The 24,698-nt window shown below is 42.2% G+C and overlaps 1 protein-coding gene, 1 long non-coding RNA gene and 1 other non-coding gene across 3 annotated transcripts in view; 2 read left to right on the plus strand and 1 right to left on the minus strand.

Annotated features, from left to right (window-relative positions):
* The window catches only part of LOC138761299 (uncharacterized), a 217,453-nt gene extending 194,948 nt beyond the window's left edge, over positions 1-22,505 (plus strand). Inside the window, exon 2 of the long non-coding RNA XR_011356248.1 lies at positions 22,063-22,505. This is a non-coding gene — a long non-coding RNA (uncharacterized lncRNA). The remainder of the gene's footprint in view (positions 1-22,062) is intronic.
* nipsnap1 (nipsnap homolog 1 (C. elegans)) overlaps positions 1-24,698 on the minus strand; it is a 56,059-nt gene that overhangs the window by 14,997 nt on the left and 16,364 nt on the right. The window contains exons 6-7 of the mRNA XM_069933194.1: positions 18,917-19,057; positions 16,634-16,665 (exon numbers count right to left, since the gene is read on the minus strand). Of these exons, the coding sequence (XP_069789295.1) occupies positions 16,634-16,665; positions 18,917-19,057 (173 nt within the window). The remainder of the gene's footprint in view (positions 1-16,633; positions 16,666-18,916; positions 19,058-24,698) is intronic.
* On the plus strand, positions 14,412-14,517 carry LOC138762548 (U6 spliceosomal RNA). The gene has a single exon (XR_011356955.1). It is a non-coding gene; the product is annotated as a U6 spliceosomal RNA (small nuclear RNA).

The following is a 24,698-nucleotide window of genomic DNA, read 5'->3' on the forward strand; positions in this document are numbered from 1 at the left end:
AGCTCTGCTCAAGCCAGACAGAGCGGCTCCAAATGCCTTTGCAAAAAATTTGGGGAATGCCCAAGAGACTTCACTAATGGATTGTTGTTTTGAAAAGCAACAGATGAAAGAGATCAGAGGATTAGATCTGAAGCCGCAGGCTGTGTGAGTGCAGTTTGCTGTTCTAAGAGGGTCATGTGGTTTTGCAAGCAGAGAGAGTCAAACAGGCTGTTTTCTCTGAGAGAGAAAGAGAGAGAGCGAGCGTGAGAATTCAGTTCATCAGCAGCAGCAGCTGGGACTGGAACAGGACAAGCTGGCAAACTTGTGGAAAAAAACCCATGTTGAAGATGGGTTGTGAGTTCATAGTTCAGGCTGGTCAAAGCTCTTGTAATCCATACAAGAGGAGAGGACTGGCTGCCTAATGTTTCACTTGAAATAAGAGAAACCAAAAAGGAACTCTGTGGTGACCTGAAAGAAAGAGATTATCATCTGGAAAACCCTGATGGGGCAAGTTTCTTCAGCCAGACACTGAAGTGGCTGATTAGAAGGGATCAGTTTGTGTCCAGTGAATAACAAATCTCTCTCTGAAAACCTTCCTGAGCGGTAACCATTTACCTTTCAAGCACCAAAGCCTGGTGAAATTCATAAATGTTAAATTCTGTGCACAGTATAAAAATTGTCTGCAACCAGTGAACTTGGAGGAATAAGAAGTGAGATTGGACTGTGAATCAAAGAACTTTTCTAAAAATACACACATTACATACACAAGCGCTTAGAATTAAAAGGGGGTTAAGTTAATAGTAATAAGTTAAAGTTTGATCCTGTTTTCATGTTTAAAGAAAATTAAAAGCAACTTTTGTTTAAGTAATCACTTGTCTTGGTGAATATCTATTGCTGCTGGGTTTTAGGGTCCTCTGGGCTCATAACAGTACAAACTTCTTATAGACAACACTGGATTTGAATCCTGGTCACTGGCGCTGTACAGTGTTATGCTTTTTATGATCTGAGAGGGATTGTTCAAGACTAATGGAATTATGAGCATAGGAGTTCTTCAAGGAAAACCTGTTCTCATGTAAATTGCAAATAGTTATCAGCTTTGAAATGAAAAAGAAAACAGATTTGTAAACAAACAGTGCTGTCAGCAAAGAACAGGAGATTCAAGGGGTGTGGTTTGCAAACAAAGATGACCGTGAGATTGTTTTCTGCATCAAGCAAATGTAAGAGGATAGGTCTATGTTATTCACCTGCATTAAACCAGGTTTATTTGAGACACCTCCTGCTAAGGTATTTTGCACCACTGTATCCGAGGTCAAGGAGGCTTCCAGATCAAATTTAATTTTGAGACTTAGCTAGTCAAATATGGTCATAGGTATATTAGTTTTGTCCATCAATAATTGGGATATTTGTGTACCCGGGGAGTCACCCTCACAACACTAATTTTGAGAAGATAGACCATCCATGTGAATTACTTTGTCCCACCAAAAGTTTTCTGTCAGTGTGCTCTCGCTCAAAGGCACCAATTATCAGACTCAAAATATTGAAGCAAGCAGTCGTTGTAGATATTGAAATGAAATTTAATCACCTGCTTTGATCTTAAGAATATTTTTTAAAAAAAGGTACCGTAAAACCCCTTGTATCTGGTAATTATGGGGATTGTTAGATGCCAGATAAGTGAATTTTCCGGTTGCTTGAGATTGTGTGGTGCGTGATTGGCAAACTAACAGCAAGGTGTACCAATTTTAAACTTTCATATTTTTTACCTATTTATGTTCCTCGATTTTCTTTTGCTGTTTGCTTGAGGCTGCCGGTTGCTTGAATTCTGGTTAAAAGGGTTTTTTACTGTACTTTGAATTCAGGGAGTCTCCACCGACAGAATTTATATCCACCAGCTATATGAACTAAGTCACTTAAAACTAGGATGGCCATTCCAAAGGAGGACATGGTTATAGGTTACCACACACACACAGTTTGCATTTGTTGTTTCTGCAAAACCGTTGAAATCTTATAAAAAAGATTTTTCTAAACAGAGTGTGTGTGCGTGTGTAGTAACCTATGACCATGTCCTCCTTTAGAATGGCCACCCTAGTTTTAAGTGACTTAGTTCATAGGCACATCAACCATTAGTTATGTCTTAATACACAATTACATTTATGATTTGTCTCATTTATCAAGGGTTATATTTTTCAATGCTATTTATCATGAGATTGACAAATAAAAACATGAAGTTCACATCAAATTACTGACTGATTACATCTGCAATGGATGAAATCTTCTGTTTGAGGGAGTTGACATATTATTGGGCAACATTGGAGTAATTTTCTAAACCTAGTGCATGTGCGTATCAAACAAGCCTGCACTTTCCACAAAAAGGATTGCAGATGCATTACACACCCACAGCAAAAGAATGTAAAGCTGGCAGCTGCTGATATCAATCTTTAAAATAAACCTGCTTGATGTCATCCCTGTCGAAGTGCACTTTGAAATAAACCTGTTTGATGTCAGCCCTGCCAAAGTGCACTTTGAAGGCCCAGCTAACATCAAGTGTAAAGTAGGAAACAAAATACTTAAGGGAATATAGATACACAATTCCCTGAAAGTGGCATCACAGGCTGACAGGGTGTAAAGAGAGCTTTTGACATATTGTCCTTCATAAATTATTGAGTGTCGGACTTGGGATGATATGGTGAAGTTATATAAGATATTGGTTAGGCCATATTTGGAGTATTGTGTACAGTTTTGGTCACCTAACTACTGGAAAGATATGAATAAGATTGAAAGAGTGCAGAGAAGATTTACTAGGATGTTGCCCAGATTTCAGGAACTAAGTTACATGGAAAAGTTAAACAAGTTAGGACTTTATTCCTTGGAGTGGAGAAAAATGAGGGGTTTAAAAAAATAGAGATAGACAAAATTATATTTTGTATAATATAATAATTATATAATGCGTACAGATAGAGTAAATGCAAGTAGACTTTTTCCACTGAGGTTAGGTGAGATACAAACCAGAGGACATGGGGAAACACAGAGAGTAATGGGAGTGTGGAACAAGCTGCCAGCTGCAGTACTGAATACAAGCTCAATTTTAACATTAAAGAAAAGTTTGGACAGGTACATGGATGGGAGGGGTATGGAGGGCAATGGACTGGGTGCAGGTCAGTGAAACCAAACAGAATAATAGTTTGGCACATACAAGAAGGGCTGAAGGGCCTGTTTTCCATTCTGTAATGTTCTATGGTTTTATAGCAGAAAGACCATATCCAACCATCACCCTATTCCCCACATTGCATCCACAACCGGAAGACTATTATTCATTACTGCATTTACGCATGGATTAGCTGGGCTTTGGGGCCTGTTTCAAATATGTCAGACCTCGTGGCATGGAAATTTAATGCTTTCCATTTTCAACCATTCAGACTACAGGCTCAGGGAACTTGGGCATAATCTAACTCTTGCCACTGCATTCAAAGAAGGACATCACCACCCATCCTAGGGCCTCCCTTCACCTCACACAATTCAATACATCACGCCCTTCTCATACTCCCCATTCCAGATTCAACAGCAGGTTCTAGATATAATAAAGTAGCATATTCACATCATTTGGATTCACAGACCCTCTCCAAATATAAGCCCTTAGATTTTCATATTTGTAAATAAACTAATCTTCGAGCCAGTGTGCCCTTTGAAAACAACAGCACGGAAGCAGTGCAAGTCAGCTGCCCTTTTCCTTAACAGACTAATTACATCAACTAACTGCACTGAACAGGTCTGTTTTCCTGACTGTCATGCACAACATGAAAGACAGGAATGTTCAAGTTAAAGACTATTTATCATCTGAATGTACTAGTACAGTCTAATGATAAAACAACAAGTACAGTACATATTGTAAAATTCTTTGGCTTGGCTTCGCGGACGAAGATTTATGGAGGGGGTAAAAAGTCCACGTCAGCTGCAGGCTCGTTTGTGGCTGACCAGTCCGATGCGGGACAGGCAGACACGATTGCAGCGGTTGCAAGGGAAAATTGGTTGGTTGGGGTTGGGTGTTGGGTTTTTCCTCCTTTGCCTTTTGTCAGTGAGGTGGGCTCTGCGGTCTTCTTCAAAGGAGGCTGCTGCCCGCCCAACTGTGAGGCGCCAAGATGCACGGTTTGAGGCGTTATCAGCCCACTGGCGGTGGTCAATGTGGCAGGCACCAAGAGATTTCTTTAGGCAGTCCTTGTACCTTTTCTTTGGTGCACCTCTGTCACGGTGGCCAGTGGAGAGCTCGCCATATAATACGATCTTGGGAAGGCGATGGTCCTCCATTCTGGAGACGTGACCCATCCAGCGCAGCTGGATCTTCAGCAGCGTGGACTCGATGCTGTCGACCTCTGCCATCTCGAGTACCTCGACGTTAGGGGTGTGAGCGCTCCAATGGATGTTGAGGATGGAGCGGAGACAACGCTGGTGGAAGCGTTCTAGGAGCCGTAGGTGGTGCCGGTAGAGGACCCATGATTCGGAGCCGAACAGGAGTGTGGGTATGACAACGGCTCTGTATACGCTTATCTTTGTGAGGTTTTTCAGTTGGTTGTTTTTCCAGACTCTTTTGTGTAGTCTTCCAAAGGCGCTATTTGCCTTAGCGAGTCTGTTGTCTATCTCATTGTCGATCCTTGCATCTGATGAAATGGTGCAGCCGAGATAGGTAAACTGGTTGACCGTTTTGAGTTTTGTGTGCCCGATGGAGATGTGGGGGGGCTGGTAGTCATGGTGGGGAGCTGGCTGATGGAGGACCTCAGTTTTCTTCAGGCTGACTTCCAGGCTTTGCGGAAACTGCCAAAATGTTTGGCCTGGAAGTCAGCCTGAATTGTAAAATTAAATATTATAATAAATAGGAAGTCTCAGAGAGTTGTTTTAGCAGTTCATCATTCATTCATTAATCTCACTATCCATAGGAAGAAACTGTTTCTCAGCTGGTGGCTCTGGCTCCAACACTTCTGTATCTCCTTCCCGACAGGAGTAGCCAAAAGATGCTACGTGCAGGGTGGTAAGACTCCTTACTGATTTTATGAGACCTCTTTAAACAATGATCCTGATAAATTAGATTGATGGGACAGATGGAAACCCCAGTGATCCTCTCTGCTTCTTTATGGTCCTGTGGGCTGACATCCAAACCGATGCTGTACCACAACCATAACAGACTGTGATGGAGCTGGCCAGGACACTTGACAGAGCTCCTGCAGAAAGGATAGTGGCCATATACCTTGCCTGACTCAGTCTTCAAAGGAAGTGTAGTTGCTGTTGGGCCTTCTTGACGAGTGAAGAGATGTGTGTCCAGGATAGGTTACTTCTTAAGTGGGCTCCGTAGAACTTGGTACTCAATACTCTCTTCGTGAACTAGCTATTAATGTGTAGGGGAGTGTTGTCGTCCCTGGTGCTCCTGAAGTCCAGGATTATCTCCTTTATCTTGACCAAGTTGAGACTCAGGTTGTTATTCTCGCACCATATCACAAGATTTTCCACCCCTTCTCTCTCGTGCGACTCAGTGTTGCTGCGGATGAGGCCGACGACTGTTGTGTCATCTGCAGACGTGGCTCTGTTGGAGCTGGATCTGGTGTTGCAGTCAGCAGTGTGAACAGGAGTGGGCTGAGCACATAGCCCTCCTTGAAGGAAGATGATGGCAAGTCCTACCCTCTACTCCACTGTTTGACTCAGCACTGATTCCAGGGTTGAGACTCAGTCATGTGGAAGCTCAGCAAAGCCGACTTTCCATTTGAATGGCTGCAGGAACATTGCTAGATGTATGATGAACTGTCTAGGTTGTACATAATTCAGCCTTTTAACTCTGTTAATCTCTCCTCAGATGCTGTCTGACTTGATGAATCTTTCAAGATTTTCTGCTTCATTTCAGATATCCAGCGTCTGCATTGTTTGGCTTTTTGATGAATTTGTCGTCCATAATGGAAATGCATGTATAAGACAGGAAGTTATCACTTTATAGCTCACCACCAATGCTGTTGCTTTACCAGTATTACTGAGTTTATGTAAGCCTCTTTCACACTTGCACGTGGTCCCACGAGTTAACTACCAATCGGCCTCTAAAGTGCCTAGCATGAAAGCAAAATCCGCTCAATGCCAGCATCAGATGGTGTCATCTCATGCCGGGGATTGATGGCCTCGACCCCTAGTACAATCCCCAGCGTCTGCAGAAGTTGGCATTGCAATTAGGCAAGTGTGAAACAGGTAATTGCATTGTGGGATTGAAATAACCCAAGGTTTTTTGTGCGAATGCAGGAACGTGAAGGAAGAAAATATTAAAATGAAGGTATAAACCTTGCCGTTGGACAATCGCAGGGGGAGAAAGAGGGAGAGGAAATAAACAGCAATAAATAGCAATAGCAGACAATTTTCAAACAGTGTGGGAAAGTTGGTAGCACTTTAGCGCACAATTTATAAAGACAGTGGGAAAAAGCACTTCCCAGAATGCCATGCAGCAGAGAAATCCCTCCATGAATGCTCCATGCATTCAGCCGGGCATTCAGCCCTTTCTCTGCCACACGGGATTCTGGGAGGACAGATCCACCATCACTTTTTCCCATGGTATTTATAAATTGTATGCGATAGTGCTATCAACTTTGCCACCCTGTTTAACAATTGTCTGCTATTTATTGTTAGCACTTTCCCACCGTCCCTTTTAAAGGTTTATATAGTTTGGCACAACAACAATGGGCTGAAGGACTTGTACTGTGCTCAATTATAATTATGTTATAATTAGGCATGATTCATTTTGTTGAAATAAGATCATAATACATTGATCAGGATTTAGGGCAGGTCCACTATTGTTCGATGCATCATGACGTCACCAGTAGAAGATAGAACAGTCCTAACCCCAGGGATGGCTCCTTGCAAATGTGAAAGCATTCAGTGTCCCAGTTAGGAGTGGTCAAGTGTGAAAAGCCAAACCCCCATTCCTATCTTGGGACAGTGAATGACCAATTTAGTGGGATGCCAGTGTGATAGGGGCTATAAACTGCTTCATTCCTTGATCGAAACATTTAAGGTTTTGCAGACTGCCTTTGTTTTTTTGAGTTGAAGTGTCACTTTTGGTGGGTTCAAAGAGAGAAGAGTCTAGACTCAAGGGTTTGCAATCAAATATAACTTTATTAACATCACAATTAATAAGAGACAATTTATAAGGGAGCATGGGAAAAATTGTAGCAGGAATAAAATAAACATGCACAATTAATAAAGAGCACGGGAAAAAATTGTAACAGGAAACAAACAGGGGAGAATGTTAAACAGTACACAATTATTAATTCACACAGACAATGCAGATATTTACACACTATAAGCATGGGTGATACACACCTTCCCAGACCACTGAATAAGAGGAAGTGGATCTGGTACCACTGTGCCTGCAGGGGTATACACAGATTCTCGGACCCCTGATCAGTTGAGAGCGGCCGTTCTACTGCCAGTATTGATCTATAGTCATTTCAGCTACAGCAATACCATGGCTTAGATTCAATGCAGTGCGCAACTTACCCACGACCTTTCCAAATGACATCTGCACTAGCATGGAGCAGTGTCCGGGGCTATCACCATAAGGCAGAGAGAGAGAGAGAGAGAGAGAGAGAGAGAGAGAGAGAGAGAGAGAGAATGTCCTCAGTGCTGGGGCTAAATACAGGGCTCTAGCCAATAAGGACGCTAGGTGATCTGTACCAGCCAATGGCAAAGTGTGCACTGACCAGTGGTCCGAGCACAATCTTAACTGACATTCCACCTGCAAACCATAAAAATAAAAAGTGCACCACATACTGACAGATGATGAGATTTCCTAATGAGATTCAGAGAGAGAGGCCACATGACCATCAGCAATAGGCAGGGAGGCCACACCTCCTCCACACACAACACTCTTCAACAAAGATCTTTTGTGAAGCAATATTTGTCAACCTGTGCTCTATGGCAACACAACAAAGACTACTATTATCAATATAATAAACAAGTAGTATGTAAATCAAAGGTTATAAATGTGATGATAAGAAAAAAAATGTTCCCAACAAAATAAAAAAGAATTGTGTTTTGGGAAGGGGCTTGAGATCTTGCCTCCACCTCCCCCTCCCCTCCCAACCCCACCCCACTGCTGTTCCATAGGTTTGTTATAAGTGATCCGTGGTAAGTTTAAGAAAACACAAGGTAGTGTGCAGGTGAAAAAAAGTTGATAACTGTAGGCAGCTGCCTGCAGACCACCTCGCACTACGTACAGTGTGTGCGGGACACCGTACAAGACGGACGCTGTGACCATGCACGAGGGGGCAGCTGATAAAACCCTAGTCGAGAGTGGAGCTCGGGAGCAGCAGCTGTTTTCCCTCCCCGGGACTCATGGTTTACTGTGTTTACTTTTTATTTAATAAAGTGTTTGGTTATTTAGAAACTCTGGCCTCCTGTGTCCTCACTGAGCACCAAACACATACATGATGTCAGAAGTGGGATGAGCAGAGCTTGAAGGCAGAGACCAGGTTTCTTTTGTGACACAGGACATACCTAACCACGATTTTCTGGCCACTATGCCTGGAGGACGTAGATGCCCCGACCGGTTGTCGTTCGAGAGCAACGTGGCCGAGAATTGGAGGATTTTTGAACAGGAATACGACATCTTTGTCACGGCCACGCACTCAGACAAGTCGCCGCACATAAAAATTCTGCTCAACTTGGCTGGTCCAGAGGCCATCAAGAGGGAGTGAATGTTTGTGTATGGACCCAAGATTAGAGATGGGAATCAAATAGTTCAGGCGGTGGAGTCCAGGGAGGATCAAGAGTGTCTGAAACAAAAGTTCCGGGAAATATCCAGCCCACAGGTTAACATCACCATGGAATGCCTGAAGCTTTATAGAAGGGACCAGGAGGTGGGAGAACCTATACAGTCCTTCATGAGTGCATTAAGGCTGAAGGCTGAAAGCCAAGACTCGCGGATTTAGCACACTGACCGATGACCTGATAAAGGACCACATAATGTGTGGCGAGCTTGACAACAGAATGTGGAAAACGCTGCTACAAGACAGCAAATGAACACTACATAAAGCCATAGAAAGTGCTTAACTTTGGCCAGCAGCAGGTGCCTGGTGGCACCCTCAGAGAAGGCAGCAAATGTAGACATGGTCCAAGCCACGCCCAGCAGCGGCCACTACAGAGACATGGAATCAAGCTTCTGCCAGTGCCGGGAACCCGGCCAAAGCACAGACCCACCAATGAGGATGCCCCACAGAATCGGTCACCTGCAGGAACTGTGATTCTGAACACGCCCACAAAAAGGAGGAGTGCCCAGCCCGGTGATGGTAATGCAGGAACTGCCTGGTATAGAATCACTTCACACGAGTATGCAGGAGCACTCGAAGAACAAGGACATGAGAAAGAAATCGGAGGCCGGTGGACCAAGTGACTAAAGAAGATGAGTCATCCGAAGAGGAGTTCAATATTGACAACGTCACACCGGGCGATCCCAAAAATCTGAGGGAGTCCACACTCAAGAGAAATGGTGAAGCCTTCATCACCATGATGTTGAACGGTGCAATGGCAGAAATGAAAATAGATACCGGTGCCAGATGCAACGTTTTACCGTTGGATGAGTTCAACAAAATCAAATATAAAGAAACGATACAATCCAAGGGCAGAGCTTCAAGCCTGGTGCAATACAGAGGCAGCAGAATGCAACCACTAGAGACAGTGCAACTGCTGTACACCACACAGGGACATATGTAGTCAAAGAGGACCTACTTCCACTACTGGGGATAAAAGCACGCATTGACCTAGGTTTGGTGAGGAGGCACGTGATGGAGTAGTGGCCGGTCGGGGAACTCCAGCCCTCTCCAGAAAAGTAAAAAAAAGACAGTGAAAAAACGAAGGCACAAACACAAAAACCAAAATAAAGTGAAAATAAAGGTGTGGAGAAAATGGCAGCGAAAAAAGAAAAGCCAAAAGCAATGGGAAGAAGAGAAGAAGAAAGGACGTCGGAAGAAGAAGGTGAAGGCCTTACCTGTCCGAGGAGGCCCGCCGCGGAGAGAGAACCCCGCTCCCTAAGGTCAGTTGAAGCCCCGAACTCGGGACTACAAAAATGGCTCACGGAGCCAAACAAAAGTGGGCAACCACGCAAGACAAAAATAACACTGACGGGAGGGGGGACCAGCTGAGGAGTCGATCTCCACAACTGAAATTGACAGCCACAACAAAGCAGCAAGAGGAAAAAGACCAGCAGCAAGACACTTCTAATAAAAATAAGAAGACCAAAAATACCCAACAAAATAAAACAAAGAAACCAACAAGAAAACCAGAAGAGACAGAGGTAAAGGACACAGATACCGGAATGGACTCAAGAAGAAGAGGAAGAACACAGAGAAATGGAAGATGGAGGGAAGGGCAAGACAATGGATATATTTTTTTTTAAAGAGTATATGGAATCAGTAAAAGAATGGCAGTCACAAGAATTCAGTGAAATAAAAAGAAGAGTAAAAAGTACAGAAGAAAAAATGAATAGAGATGATCATGTCAGATATAGGAAAAAGAGTGGACAAGGTGGAAGAACGAGAAACAGCCGTAGACCTAGGTTTGGTAACCTTCAGAATGGATGTACACCAAGTAACTATTTCGCCTGACAACTTCACAGAAACAATAATCCTCTCAGAATATTTGGCAGCAAGTTAGGCAAACTGCCAGTCACCTATAGTATGTGCATAGGCCTGGAAATACTCTCAATTGTGTGACCCGCTCACAGGATCCGGTTGCCATGAAGGAGCAAGTTAAATCAGAGCTAGAAAGAATGCAATAATTAGGGGTCATTGTTCCTATATCCGAACCCACCGAATGGGCCTCATCCATGGTGGTGGCAGAAAAGGAAAACGCCAAGGCTCCTGCCATCCGATGCAGACAGTGGAGGAAGTGGCCACCCAGATGGCAGGAGCCATGGTCTTTTCTGTTCTAGATGCAGAGTTCATTCTGGCAGATAACACTAAACCACCGGTCCTCCCTACTAACACTTTCGGACGGTACAGATTTTAGCACTGCTTTCGGACGGTACAGATTTCTGAGGATACCATTTGGCATCAATTCCCAAAGATCCATTGAACAGATATTCGCTGGCTATGCGCAATTATCGTCGACGACATCCTAGTAGGAGGCAAGACCATGGAGGAAAAATAGGTACTGGACAGAGCAAAAAAGATACATCTACGTCTGAGTGCTAATAAGTGCAGGTTCAGAGTGGACCAAATGGCATATGTGGGCCACATATTCACAAAAGACGGCCTAAAAGCGGACCCATCCAAGACCAGAGCTATTAATTAAGTGCCAATACCTAACGATGTCACATCACTCCAAAGACTTCTAGGCATGGCCAACTACTTGGGAAAATTCATTCCAAATGCCAGGGAGCTGACCAAGCCACTACGACAGCTCACCCATAAAGACAGAGAATGGTACTGGGATAGTTTCCACCAAAAAGTGTTTGAAGGGCTCAAGAAGCACATGGCAAGTCCACCAGTCTTAGCATACTACGATGTCAAATGACTGGTACTAATGACAATGTGATGCATCCCACTATGGTCTAGGGGCGGCCTACGTACAAGACGGCAAGCCCATTGCCTGCGCATCAAAGTCAATACCGGAGACAGAAATGTGTTATGCACAAATTGAAAAGGAACTACTGACAGCTGTCTTCACATGAATGAAATTCAATGACTATGTTTATGAGAGACCGATAACTATCGGGACAGACCACCTGCCGCTAGTATCCATTATCAATAAATCCATTCACTCCGTCCTGCCAAGGCTCCAGAGAATGATGTTGCGACTGCAAAAATACAACTTTACGTTGATACACAAGGGATGGAAGGAAATGCATCTGGCCAACGCATTATCCAGGGCACCCATCAGCAGTACAGAATGTCTTCTGGGTGAGCTTGACACACATGATGTCATGGAAATGCACTCCATTTCAGCCGCCAGGCAAGAAGAGCTAATAAAACATACTGCAGGTGACCAGGTATCGACAACACTACTCACTTTCATACGGCCTGGATAGCCCACAAAGCAAAGGAACTTGCCATGTGAAGTACAACCTTACTTCACGTTCAGAGACAAACTGATCTACGATGAAGGTATAATAATGAAAGGCCTAAGACCAATCATCCCAGCATCGGTCCGCACCATGTACACAGCAATCCTCCATTGGGGACATCCCTCGAGATAGCTAAGCGACGTGCCTGGGATCTAGTATTCTGGCCTGGTATGGACGCGGATATCACAGAACATGTTCAGGGCTGTGCAGTCTGCCGTAGAACTAAAACCCACCAGATCAAAAAACCCCTTCAGCTGCACCCAGTGCCGGACCTGCCGTACTGGACTGTGGCAATGGATATCTTCGAGTGGAACAAACAACAATATTTGGTGCTTGTAGACGCCTACTCTGGCTGGTTTGAGATAGACCTCCTCATGGAGACATCAGCATTGGGGGGGGGGGCATATCACAAAGCTGAAATGCCACTTTCCAGTTCACGGATCACCACGAACAGTCCTGTCCGACAACGGCGCATAGTTTAACAACCAGAGACTTCACGAGTACCTTGGACTTCGATATGTCACATCACAAGCAGCCTGGAATTTCCCCAATCAAATGGGCTAGCAGAGAAAGCAGTCCGCAGCACAAAGAATGTAATGGAAAGATCACTTAGGGACAAGACAGATGTATTCCTGGACATTTAATCTTAGAAACGTGGCCAGAGACCATATCCTAGGCTCGCAGAAACAGCAGCTCATTTCTCAGCAAACCAGAAAAATGCTACCAGTCCCTTAGGAAATGTTGAAGCCCGCTCCCACCAACTCCGACGTAATCCATTCCCAGTTATTGCATAAGCGTCCCCTACAAAAGAAGCATTATGACAAGACAAGCAAACCCCTCCCCCCACTCTGTGAGGGCGAGATGGTCCGGTTATAAACCCCCCAAAGGATATAACCATTTGGCAATGGTAAAGAAAGCTTGCAACAAGCCACAGTTGTACCTGCTTTCATCAGAGGGGAAAGAATACCAGAGAAATCGGCACCACATTCTCTCGGTACGAGAGCCGGCCCCACCTAATGAGACAAAACCAGCACCACTGGAGGCCCAAGAGAGGAACACAAAAGGGCAACCACAAGACGAGCAAGCCACAGCGTCAGATATAAACGACGACAAGGACCTAATGAGGAATCTATGGGAAGCAACGCAGTTCGCAGCAGATGCCAGTTGGCCCGAGAGTGACATCCCCAAGTCGCCAGCAAGAATGACAGGGGTGGAGGAGAAGGTACAACCCTCCACATCATCTGGGGGTTTATATAGGATGAGGGCCGGAAGGGTCTGTCGGCCTAATCCAAAATACCTGGACTAGCAGGTACCTGCACCTAATCCGACAGGGCAAGGGACAGTGAGCATCCTTTCGAGGGACATGCCTCCCTCGGGCAATGACATGGAGTCGCCCTGACATGGGCTTATCGTTGTTGGTATGTCTGCATACACATGATGTAGCACTATGCCTGTTGTCATTCTTCCTTGCATCTCCACAGGTACGAGCTAAAGAAAGGGGACGTAGGCAGCTGCCTGCAGACTGCCTCGCACTCTATGCATGGGACACCATACAAAACAGACGCTATGAACGTGCGAGGGGGCAACTGATAAAACCCCAGTCGGGAGTGGAGCTCAGGAGGAGTAGCTGTTTTTCCCTCCCTGGGGCTCACAGTTTACTGCGTTTACTTTTTTTAAATAAAATGTTTGGTTATTTAGTAGCTCTGGCCTCCTGTGTCCTCACTGAGCACCAAACACATACAATAATTTGTATGTGTTGTAGAGGAAGTGAATACCATAGGGATGGTCTATCTATTAAGCTGGCAGAGAAAACATGATAGAGTCTCTTTAAAAAAAAAACAATAATGTGTTGAGGCAATTATTCCCAGAGGAAACTAACAGGAACTCTAGAGTGTCAGTCCTGTCTTTTCCATTTAACTGTGTCGATACAGTTTGAAGGCAATTTGTAGTGTGTTTAATTTAAACTGGATCTCACATGAGCCAACCTTGCAAATTTTACCCAGAGTTATGAGTCGACAGTAACTTCAAGAGCAAATAAGCCAGAAACAATTTGACACTAAACACAATGATTGTGAATAGTGTGAATTCATTGGCTTCCTGCATCATACAAAGGCTATCTGCAAGTATCTGGTTGTGTATTTAACTCCAATTTTTGTTTTGCATCTTAGGTGATTACTGAGAGTTAGTTACACTGTTGCTAAACATTTCCTGTTGCTTGACCAAGTTGCCATTATAAACAGATAAATCTCACTAACAGCTGTCTTTTAGAAAATGCCTCTTGACCCATCCTGATGTTATCTGAAAGGCATTTCCAGGAATGGTCATCCAACAGCGTTAAGGAGCAAAGAGCCAAACAGACTTCGGCAGCCATAGATACTAAATTTGGAACGATACAGAGAAGATTAGCATGTCCCCTGCGCAAGGATGTCACTCAAATTCTTGGAATAGTCCATATTTGTGCGGTGCAGTTAGTGCAATGCTATTACAGCCCTAGTAGCTCTGGTTCGAATCCAGCGCTGCCTGCAAGGAGTTTGTATGTTCTCCCTGTGGCTGCATGGATTTCCTCTAGGTGTTAGTTTCCACATATGTTCCAAAGTGGCTTGTAGGTTAATGGTCACATTGGTGTATTTGGGTGGCAAGGGGGTGGAAGAGCCTGTTACTGTACCTTATCACTAAATTCTAAATTGTCATTTTCTGACCCAGTGTACTGTGCTGAACAGTAATACTTCATTGGCTGTGATCAAGTAACCATGAGGAGGTTGCAATGGAAACTAGGTCATTCAATTATTGTTACTATGTTACTTAACTTCCATGAATTATTTCAGAGAGAAAACAGACAGAATAAGTCTTCAGCTAAAGTCACTGCAATTTAAAATAAATGTTTTAATATTAAAGAAATCAAAACCAATCTGCTCTCTGGTATAGAATTCTTTACAAGTACACTCCGAGGCTGAACATGTATGAACTACTCACAGATAACCCTTTCCTAGTCTTTGTTGAATACGTAATGAAATGTTATAAATTTTTCCTCTTTTTATTCCATTTCCATACAACTAAGCCTCAGGAGGCAGTTGCGTGACTTGGTTCAGCTTAGTAACCAATACACCTTTGAAATGAACAAGAATGTAGCCTTATTTCTGCAAAGACTGAAATCAAAAACTCCATTACCTAATTTGTCCAACTAATCTGCAAGCTGCTGCACCTACAGAATACTGTGTGGCATTAAATAGAGCAAAACCCCCATGACCTGCATGTGTGGGGATTAGTAGATGCTGGATGAATAAATTTTCTAGCTGCGTGTTGTGTGATTGGCGAATTAACTGTGGTGGTGGGGGGGTGCGGGGTTGGGGTGGGGGGTGGTGCCCATTTTAAACTTTTGTATTTTTTACCTTTTTTCTGTAATTTTTTTTGCTGGTTGCCTGAATTCCGCATAACGGAGATTTTACTATCTGATGGTGAAGATCAAAAAAGATTCAGTTAGATTCCTCACAGAAGAGATTGGGAACTCTGAGGGTAAATTGCTGACATAGATTTGGAAGCAGGGCAGGTGCTTACTTTGTGACCTGCTGTGCTTCTCCAGCACTTTTGTGTAATTTGTTCTCCATCATCTATCCATTGATAGCTCATAATACTGAGGGATTTAAAAGCTGGAAAGGGTGCAGAAAAGATTCACAAGACTGCGACTAGGACTGGAGGACTTGAATGACTAGGACTGGAGGGCTTGAATGGCAAGGAGAGCTCGTTAGGCTGGGACTTTTATCCTTGGACCAAAGGAGGCGGAAGGGCGAACCTTGTAAATTATAAAATTAGGAGGGCATAGAATAGTCATGGTCTTTTTTTCTCCCCCAAGGGTAGGGGTATCTAAAACTAGAGGGCATACACAAGGTGAGAGGGGAAAGATTTAAGAGGAATCTGAGGAACTTTTTCCACCCAGAGGGCCGTGGGTGTATGGATTAAGTGATATAGGTGGGTACAATTTTAATGTTTAAAAAAAATATTTAGACAGGTACATAGATTGAGGGATATGGTAAAACGCAGACAAATGGGACTAGCTTGGGTAGACAACCTGGTTGGCATGGACAAGGTGGGCTAAAAGGCCTGTTTCTGTGCTGTAAAACTCTATAATACATGTTTGGTATTTCATGGCAAGAAATATAACTTGGACTTGTTTAGAGAAACCTTGAAATTGTATAATAAGGTATTACACAATAAAAGAATTGACATATTTATGGAAGTAAGACCAGTATCTGATTATATCCGGAGTTCTCTAAGCCTCACAATAACTCCAAAATATTCTCCCTCTAAACACATTTTATAGAATTATTTTAAAAAGTGTAGGATTGCACCAAACTTAAACAATAAACTGTGCAATTAAAAATCATTTTAAAATGAGTTCAAGCAATACAAGAACAGCTTTCCAAAATCACCCAGTACATTGTTACTACTCCTGAATGCCCTTTGTTCACTGGAACAATTCCTTCATGTTGCAATTAAATTTCTTAAATTTGACCTATCTCTTAGCACACTCGGCTCAACGCTAAACTACCACAGAACACCACTGAGGTAAACACTCACCAGTTGTTACCCCATTCAATCATGGTTCCAGGCTGCAATGTAAAAAAAAATGGCATTAGTGATTAGAATCACTGCAACATTGTTGCAATTGAATTCATCCTGTAAAATACTTTGATGTGGTACTACACAGTAAAAATATGGTGCTTACATGTGGCATAGTTAAAATTGGCAGCTATAGGGATCGCTACAGGGAATTCCCTTCCAACCAATTTATACATTAGACTACAATCACTACAGAACTATGTTATGAATTTCAACATTTTCTGATTGGGAGATATAGTTATAGCCAAATGCATGAAGATTTTGATGAATTTAAAGAGTAGACATGATAAAAGCAAATAGACATCAACGAAGAAGCTCGAGGTGATACAGCTTGCTCAGAAAGTTAAAGAGGATACATACAAGTTCAAAAAAAATCCAAATGCAACAGGGAATCATAGAAATCTGCAAATCCACACTGAAGGACGGTGCTAGGTACAGACGCAACAAAGGCTGTTTGGGGAAAAGTCGGTTTTAAAACCTCCCTGTTTAAATACTGAAGAACTGGAAACAGTGTTTAAAAACCTCTGCATGGCCATGAAAAGTATGCAGGAGAAAAATCATACTGTGCTGAGATAATATGAACCTTGTAACTAAATGGAATGCTCTGCCTCGTAAAATTAATGAAATATACATTCCTGTAAATGTAAAAATTGTGTTTCTTTTTTAAACCAAAATCTGGAAATGCAAATCACTTCAACATTGATTAATGATCAATAAATTACTAGTGTAGCTAAAGAAATTCTCAGAATCTGACAACCTAGAGGAAAGCCCATTGGATTTTTGCCAGTTCTCTAAATCGCTAACAGTTCCATCGCTTCAAATAATACAATGTAATGATGTGAGAACACAAAATTATACATTGGAGCAATCTACCTTTAAGTAGTATGTTCTAAGCTCATAATTCTCTGAATCGCTAACAGTTCCATCCCTTCAAATAATACAATGTAATGATGTGAGAACACAAAATTATACATTGGAGCAATCTACCTTTAAGTAGTATGTTCTAAGCTCATAATTCTCTGAATCGCTAACAGTTCCATCCCTTCAAATAATACAATGTAATGACGTGAGAACACAAAATTATACATTGGAGCAATCTACCTTTAAGTAGTATGTTCTAAGCTCATAATTCTCTGAATCGCTAACAGTTCCATCCCTTCAAATAATACAATGTAATGACGTGAGAACACAAAATTACACATTGGAGCAATCTACCTTTAAGTAGTATGTTCTAAGCTCATAATTCTCTGAATCGCTAACAGTTCCATCCCTTCAAATAATACAATGTAATGACGTGAGAACACAAAATTACACATTGGAGCAATCTACCTTTAAGTAGTATGTTCTAAGCACATAATTCTCTGAATCGCTAACAGTTCCATCCCTTCAAATAATACAATGTAATGACGTGAGAACACAAAATTACACATTGGAGCAATCTACCTTTAAGTAGTATGTTCTAAGCTCATAATTCTCTGAATCGCTAACAGTTCCATCCCTTCAAATAATACAATGTAATGATGTGAGAACACAAAATTATACACTGGAGCAATCTACCTTCAAGTAGTATGTTCTAAGCTCATAATTCTCTGAATCGCTAACAGTTCCATCCCTTCAAATAATACAATGTAATGATGTGAGAACACAAAATTATACACTGGAGCAATCTACCTTTAAGTAGTATGTTCTAAGCACATAATTCTCTGAATCGCTAACAGTTCCATCCCTTCAAATAATACAATGTAATGATGTGAGAACACAAAATTATACATTGGAGCAATCTACCTTTAAGTAGTATGTTCTAAGCTGATAATTTTCTGAATCGCTAACAGTTCCATCCCTTCAAATAATACAATGTAATGACGTGAGAACACAAAATTATACATTGGAGCAATCTACCTTTAAGTAGTATGTTCTAAGCTCATAATTCTCTGAATCGCTAACAGTTCCATCCCTTCAAATAATACAATGTAATGATGTGAGAACACAAAATTATACATTGGAGCAATCTACCTTTAAGTAGTATGTTCTAAGCTCATAATTCTCTGAATCGCTAACAGTTCCATCCCTTCAAATAATACAATGTAATGATGTGAGAACACAAAATTATACATTGGAGCAATCTACCTTTAAGTAGTATGTTCTAAGCTCATAATTCTCTGAATCGCTAACAGTTCCATCCCTTCAAATAATACAATGTAATGATGTGAGAACACAAAATTATACATTGGAGCAATCTACCTTTAAGTAGTATGTTCTAAGCTCATAAATGTTAGGTCCTGGCCTTGCTACTGGTTCATTCCAGAAACTGAATTCCAAGAGTATTTGATTCTTACGAGCCAGCAACATCTTGCTTCTTTCCTTTCGGAATTCCATATATTCCTGTAAGAATGGAAAAATATGGGCACAGGATCAGCTATGGCCTTGCTGAATGCTGGAGAAGGTGCAAGGCACAAGGTGGCCTTTCCCAACTCAAATTCTTAAACTCTTCCAAAAAAAAAAAAGCCTTTGATTCAAGACCTTTGTACTGAATATCAAAATCTGATACCCAGAAAGGAATGGACTGTAAAAAGGTTCAAAGTTTCCAATACATTGACAATAATTGCAGCTTTTTACAAAAAAAACTTTATTTATTTGTTGATGAGTTCTATAGAGAATGCAAAGGGATCTTGCAAAGAGATAAAGTGTGCTGGAAAGAAGCTTGAGCAGGGAACTAAGATGGTTAACAGAATATTGCAAGGGATATGGTTCATTAAAGCTGTAATTTTTAAATTAAATTTTTCAGGATATTGATGAGTTGACATCTGGAATACTGGATACAGTTTTTGTCATCATATTTAAGGAAATTATTTTTGTATTGAGAGCAGTGCAAAGAATGTTCCCAAAGTTGATTACTGGGATGAAGGCCTTGATGCACGATAAAAAAGATCGAGTAGATTGGGAGAAAGAAAAACAGCAGATGCTGGAATCTTGAGCAATCACCTGTCGGAGGACCTCAGCAAGGCAGGCAACATCCATGGGTAGAAATGTTCCATCGGCGTTTTGGGATATTAGGCATTGTTGGTAGAAGAGCAGAAAATGGTAGTGAAGACATGTTCAGTTGGGTTGGGTTTCAGGAGAATTTTTAAAGAGACATGTGTTGAGGAATAGTGTTCTCACCTGAAGGTCAATCAGCAACAGGCCTACGCTAACAATGAAAGCAATTGCCAGAAATGGGAAGAGGTCAGGACCTGAAGTGAGTGACGTGCAATTGAGGTCTATGATTTGATTTTTGGGGATTCACTTGAAGTTGGGCAGGACAGGATTACATCAGGAGAACCAATATTTATTTATAGACAAAATTACAGACTTGAATTATGGATGTATTTTCTAATATTTAGAAGGAACGAAGAAGTGAATGTTGGAATGCTTATATGTGATGGTGATGGCTTATGTAGTCAAGTGGGGTTCAGGAGGTGTTAACAATGAAAACAAACACAGCCAGATGGTTTTGACGTGGGATCTGATGCTCAGTTTGGAGACTGGCACCTTTGGAATATTCAAATGAGAAGAGGTTTGCAATCCAGGACAAGAAGCTCTTTTGAAGTAGAACATAGCTTCAGCCTCGCCAGTACTAATTGGGGAGAAGCTTTTTCCTGATTTAATACTGGACAAGCAACTGAACAGTACATTGGTCACTGTAGAGTTTCGGTTTGAGATTCAGAGATAGATAATTGGAAGCAGGATCAGGTCATTAGTGAGCAGTACAAAGAAAAGGGTCACACAATCTATAGGGAGGGTGAGGAGGCCTTGCAAGGAGAGTTCAGGGAGTTAGGCACTAGTACAGGGCCTCCAGGGTTGTGATCTCAAGATTACTACCCGTGCCACATTCTAGTGAGGTTAGAAATAGGAGGATAATGCGGCTTAACATGTGGCTAAAGACACGGTGCAGGAGGGAGGGCTTCAGGTTTCTGGATCATTGGGCTCCCTTCCAGAGAAGGTGGGACCTGTTCCGATGGGACAGTTTGCATCTGAACTTGAGGGGGACTAATATCTTTGGATACTTGGGGAAGGTTTGCTAGTGCTGCTCTGGTGGGTTTTATCTAGATTTGCAGGGTCTGGTAACTAGAGTGCTAGAGCAGATAGAGGAGTGGAGGAGAGAAAAAAATTATGTGAAAATTGCATGCACCATTAGAAGTCAATGGGTGGTATGTGGCGGAAATTTTCTCACGTGCATCTATTTCAATGCTAGGAGCATTGTAGGAAAGGCAGATGAGCTTAGAGCATGGATTGGCACATGAAATTATGACATTGTGGCCATTAGTCAAACTTGGTTGCAGGAGGGGCAGGACTGGCAGCTCAATGTTCTGGGCTTCCATTGCTTTAGACGTGATAGATCAGGGTGATGGGGGCAGGGGGATGAAAGGGGTAGGAGCGCTTTCTGTGTGTTTGTGCCAATGGCAATAAGAATTGGAGGAGCAAATGTGTAAAGAGATAGCAGACAGCTACAGGAAACAAGGTTGTGATAGTAGAATATTTCAGATTTATTGTCAGAGTACATACATGACATCACATACTGAATCTCAGGGTGTGAGATTCTTTTTCCCTGCAAACGTGGCAGAATTTCCACTAATTGGTAGTGCAATAAAAAAAACTATACAGCGTAAACATGTAATCAAATAAAAGAACTGTAAACAGATAATGAATGTAAACAAACTGAGAGAACAAAGAAAATCAATAAAGTTCACAAAAAGAGTCCTTAAATTGAGTTTGCCATTGACAAATCTGATGGTGGAGGAGTAGCAGCTGTTCCTGAACCTGGTGATGTGAGCCTTGTGGCACCTACACCTCTTTCTGATGGCAGCGGTGAGAACAGAGTTTGTGCTGGGTGGTGAGGGTCTTTGACGATTGTTGCTGCTCTCTAATGACAACATTCCCTGTAGATGTACTCAATAGTGGGGAGGGTTTTGCCTGTGATGTCCTGGGCAGTGTCCAATACCTTTTGGAGGGCTTTATACTCAGGGGTATTGGTGTTCCCATATCAGACCGTAGTGCAGCCAGTCAATACACTTTCAACCACACCTCTGTAGAAATTTGTCAGTGTTTCTGGTGTCATACCAAACCTCTGCAAATTCCCAAGGAAGTAGAGGTGCAATGCCATTGGTGTGTTAGGTCCAAAAAAGATCCTCTGAGATAGTGACTCCAAAGAACATAAATTTTCTCAATCTCTTCACCTCTGATCCCCCAATGATCACTGGATTGTACACCTCTGGCTTTCCTTTCCTGAAGTCAACAATCAGCTCCTTAATTTTGGTGACATTGAGTGCCATCCAGCCAAGTCTTCAATCTCCATCCTGTATACTGACTCATCCCCATCCTTTATACAGCCCACTACTGAGGTGTGTAAGGTAAAACATCATGAGATGGGAATGTGTAGGGAGTTACCCGGTACAGGGCAGTAACAAGAAGGGGAGGTGTCCTTGTACTCTTGTAAGGTAAAACATCATGAGATGGGACCGGAGAAGGAGTCACCCAGTACTAAGGAGTAACAGAATGCATCCTTGTACTTACAAGATAAGAGAGACATTGATGGATTGAGAGGCAGGAAGCTAGCAGGGAAAGGATAGCAACAGTTTAAGAGAGACATTGATGGATTGAGAGGCAGGAAGCTAGCAGGGAAAGGATAGCAACAGTTTTAGTCATTGGACAAGTAATGATATGATGATGTTCTAAGCATGTATCCAAGGGTATAAAAAATCACCATTTTGCTGATAACGGCAGAATGCATTCTCCGGCTAACTTGGTTGGTCGCAAGTGTTACAATCCGGTAATAAAGAACAAAGAACCCTGATTTCGACTCAGCCTGGTGTTTGTCTCACTCATTCATGAACAAAGCAGACCTAACAGGTGTCATCAGCAAATTTCTAGATGGTGTTATTGCCATAATGAAATACACAGTCGTAGATGTAAAGTGAGTAGAGCAGGGGGTGGCTAAGAACATAGGCCTATGGTGGTCCAGTACTGATAGAGATTGTGAAGATTCTTCCCAATCTTCACTGATTGTGGTCTGGAGGTGAGGAAATCCATGATCCAATTACTCAGTGGGGTGTTAGCTCCCAGGTCTTGGAGTTTGCTGATCAATTTTGAGGGGATGATGGTGTTAAATGCTGAAATGCAGTCAATAAAGAGCATCCTGATGTCTACATCTTTGCTGTTCAGGTGTTCCAGGGCTTAGTGTCAAGCCAGTGGGACTTTCACACTTTATTATTTCACACATATTAACTTTCCACATATTGACTGGGAATCCCATACTGTAAAATAGCTGGATGGCTTGGAATTTGTCAAATGTGTTCAGGAACGTTTCCTAAATCAATATACAGATTTGCCAACTGGAGAGAGTGCAATACTGGATCTCCTATTAGGGAACGAGACCAGATAGGTGACATAAGTACGTGTAGGGGAACATTTTGGGCCCAGTGATCATAACACCATTAGTTTCAAGTTCATTATGGAGAAGGATAGGTCTGGGCCTTGGGTTGAGAAAGGTAAATTTTGAGGAAATGAGAAAGGATCTAGAATGTGTGGATTGGGATAAGTTGCTTTCAGACAAGGAGGACCTTCAAGGGTGAAATTTTGAGAGTAGAGAGTTTGTATGTTCCTGTCAGGATTAAAGGCAAGTTTAGCAGGCTTGGGGAACCTTTGTTTTCAAGGAATATTGGTGTTCTGATTTGGAAGAAGAGAGAGGTGTCTAGCAGGTATAGGCAACATGAAGCAAATGAGGTACTTGAGGAGTATAAAAATGCAAGAAAAACCTCAAGAAAGAAATCAGGAGGTTAAAAGAAAACATGAGATTGCTATGGTGACAATGTGAAGGGAAATATTAATGGTTTCTACAGATACATTAAGAGCAAAAGGACAATAAGGAGCAAAACTGGTTTCTTTGAAAAATAGTGATCGGCTTTGTATGGAGCCAAAGAGATGGGGAGATCTTAATTTTTTAAAAATAAAAAATTAAAAAAAAAAATCAGTATTCACTCAGTAAACTAGCACAGAGTCAAGGGAAAAGAAAACAAGAAATGAGGAATGGAACAAACAGATTAAAGAGGAGGAAGTGTTTGCTGTCTTAATGCAAATAGGGTGGATAAATCCCCAGGGCCTAACAAAATATTCCTCGGACCTTGAGAGAGGCTAGTGTAGAAATTGTAAGGGCTCTGACAGAAATATTTAAAATGTCCTTAGCTAGGGGTGTGGTGCCAGAGGATTGGAGGGGAGCTCATGTTGTCCCATTGTATAAAGAAGGCTCCAAAATTAGAGGTCAGTGAACCTAATATTAGAGTGGGTAAATTATTGGAGGGTGTTCTAAGAGATCAGATATTAATTATTTGGATAGCCAGGAACTGATTAGGGATAGTCAACATGGCTTTGTGGATGGTAGGTCAGGTTTAACAAATCTTACAGAGTTTTTCCAAGGAGGTTACCAGGAAAGTTGACGAAAGGGTGTGGATGTTGTTTACATGGACTTTAGAAAGGCCTTTTGACAAGGTCCCACATGTGAGGCTAGTCAGGAAGGTTCAGACACTAGGTGAAGTAGTGAAGTGGATTTGACAATGGCTGGACAGGAGAAGCCAGAGAGTAGTGGTGGAGGGTTGTTTCTCAGAATGAAAGCCTGTGACTGTGTGCCTCAGGGATTAGTGTTGGGACCATCAATGATCTGCATGATAATGTGGTAAATTGGATCTGCAAGTTTGCAGATGACACTAAGATTGGAGGTGTTGTGGACAGTGAAGAAGATTTTCAAAGCTTGCAGAGGGATCTGGACAGGCTGAAAAATGCAGATGGAATTTAATGCAGACAAATGTGAGGTGTTGCATTTTGGAAGGACAAACCAAGAAAGGACATACACTGAAAGTGATAGGGCACTGAGAAGTGCAGTAGAATAGAAGGACCTGAGAATATAGATCAGGGTGCCATGCCTTTACCATGCCAGCAATCATGACTTGGGTTCGAATCCCAAGCTGACTGTAAGGAGTTTGTACATTCTCCC

This window comes from Narcine bancroftii, chromosome 4 (assembly GCF_036971445.1).
Source record: "Narcine bancroftii isolate sNarBan1 chromosome 4, sNarBan1.hap1, whole genome shotgun sequence".
NCBI classification, from domain to species: Eukaryota; Metazoa; Chordata; class Chondrichthyes; order Torpediniformes; family Narcinidae; genus Narcine; species Narcine bancroftii.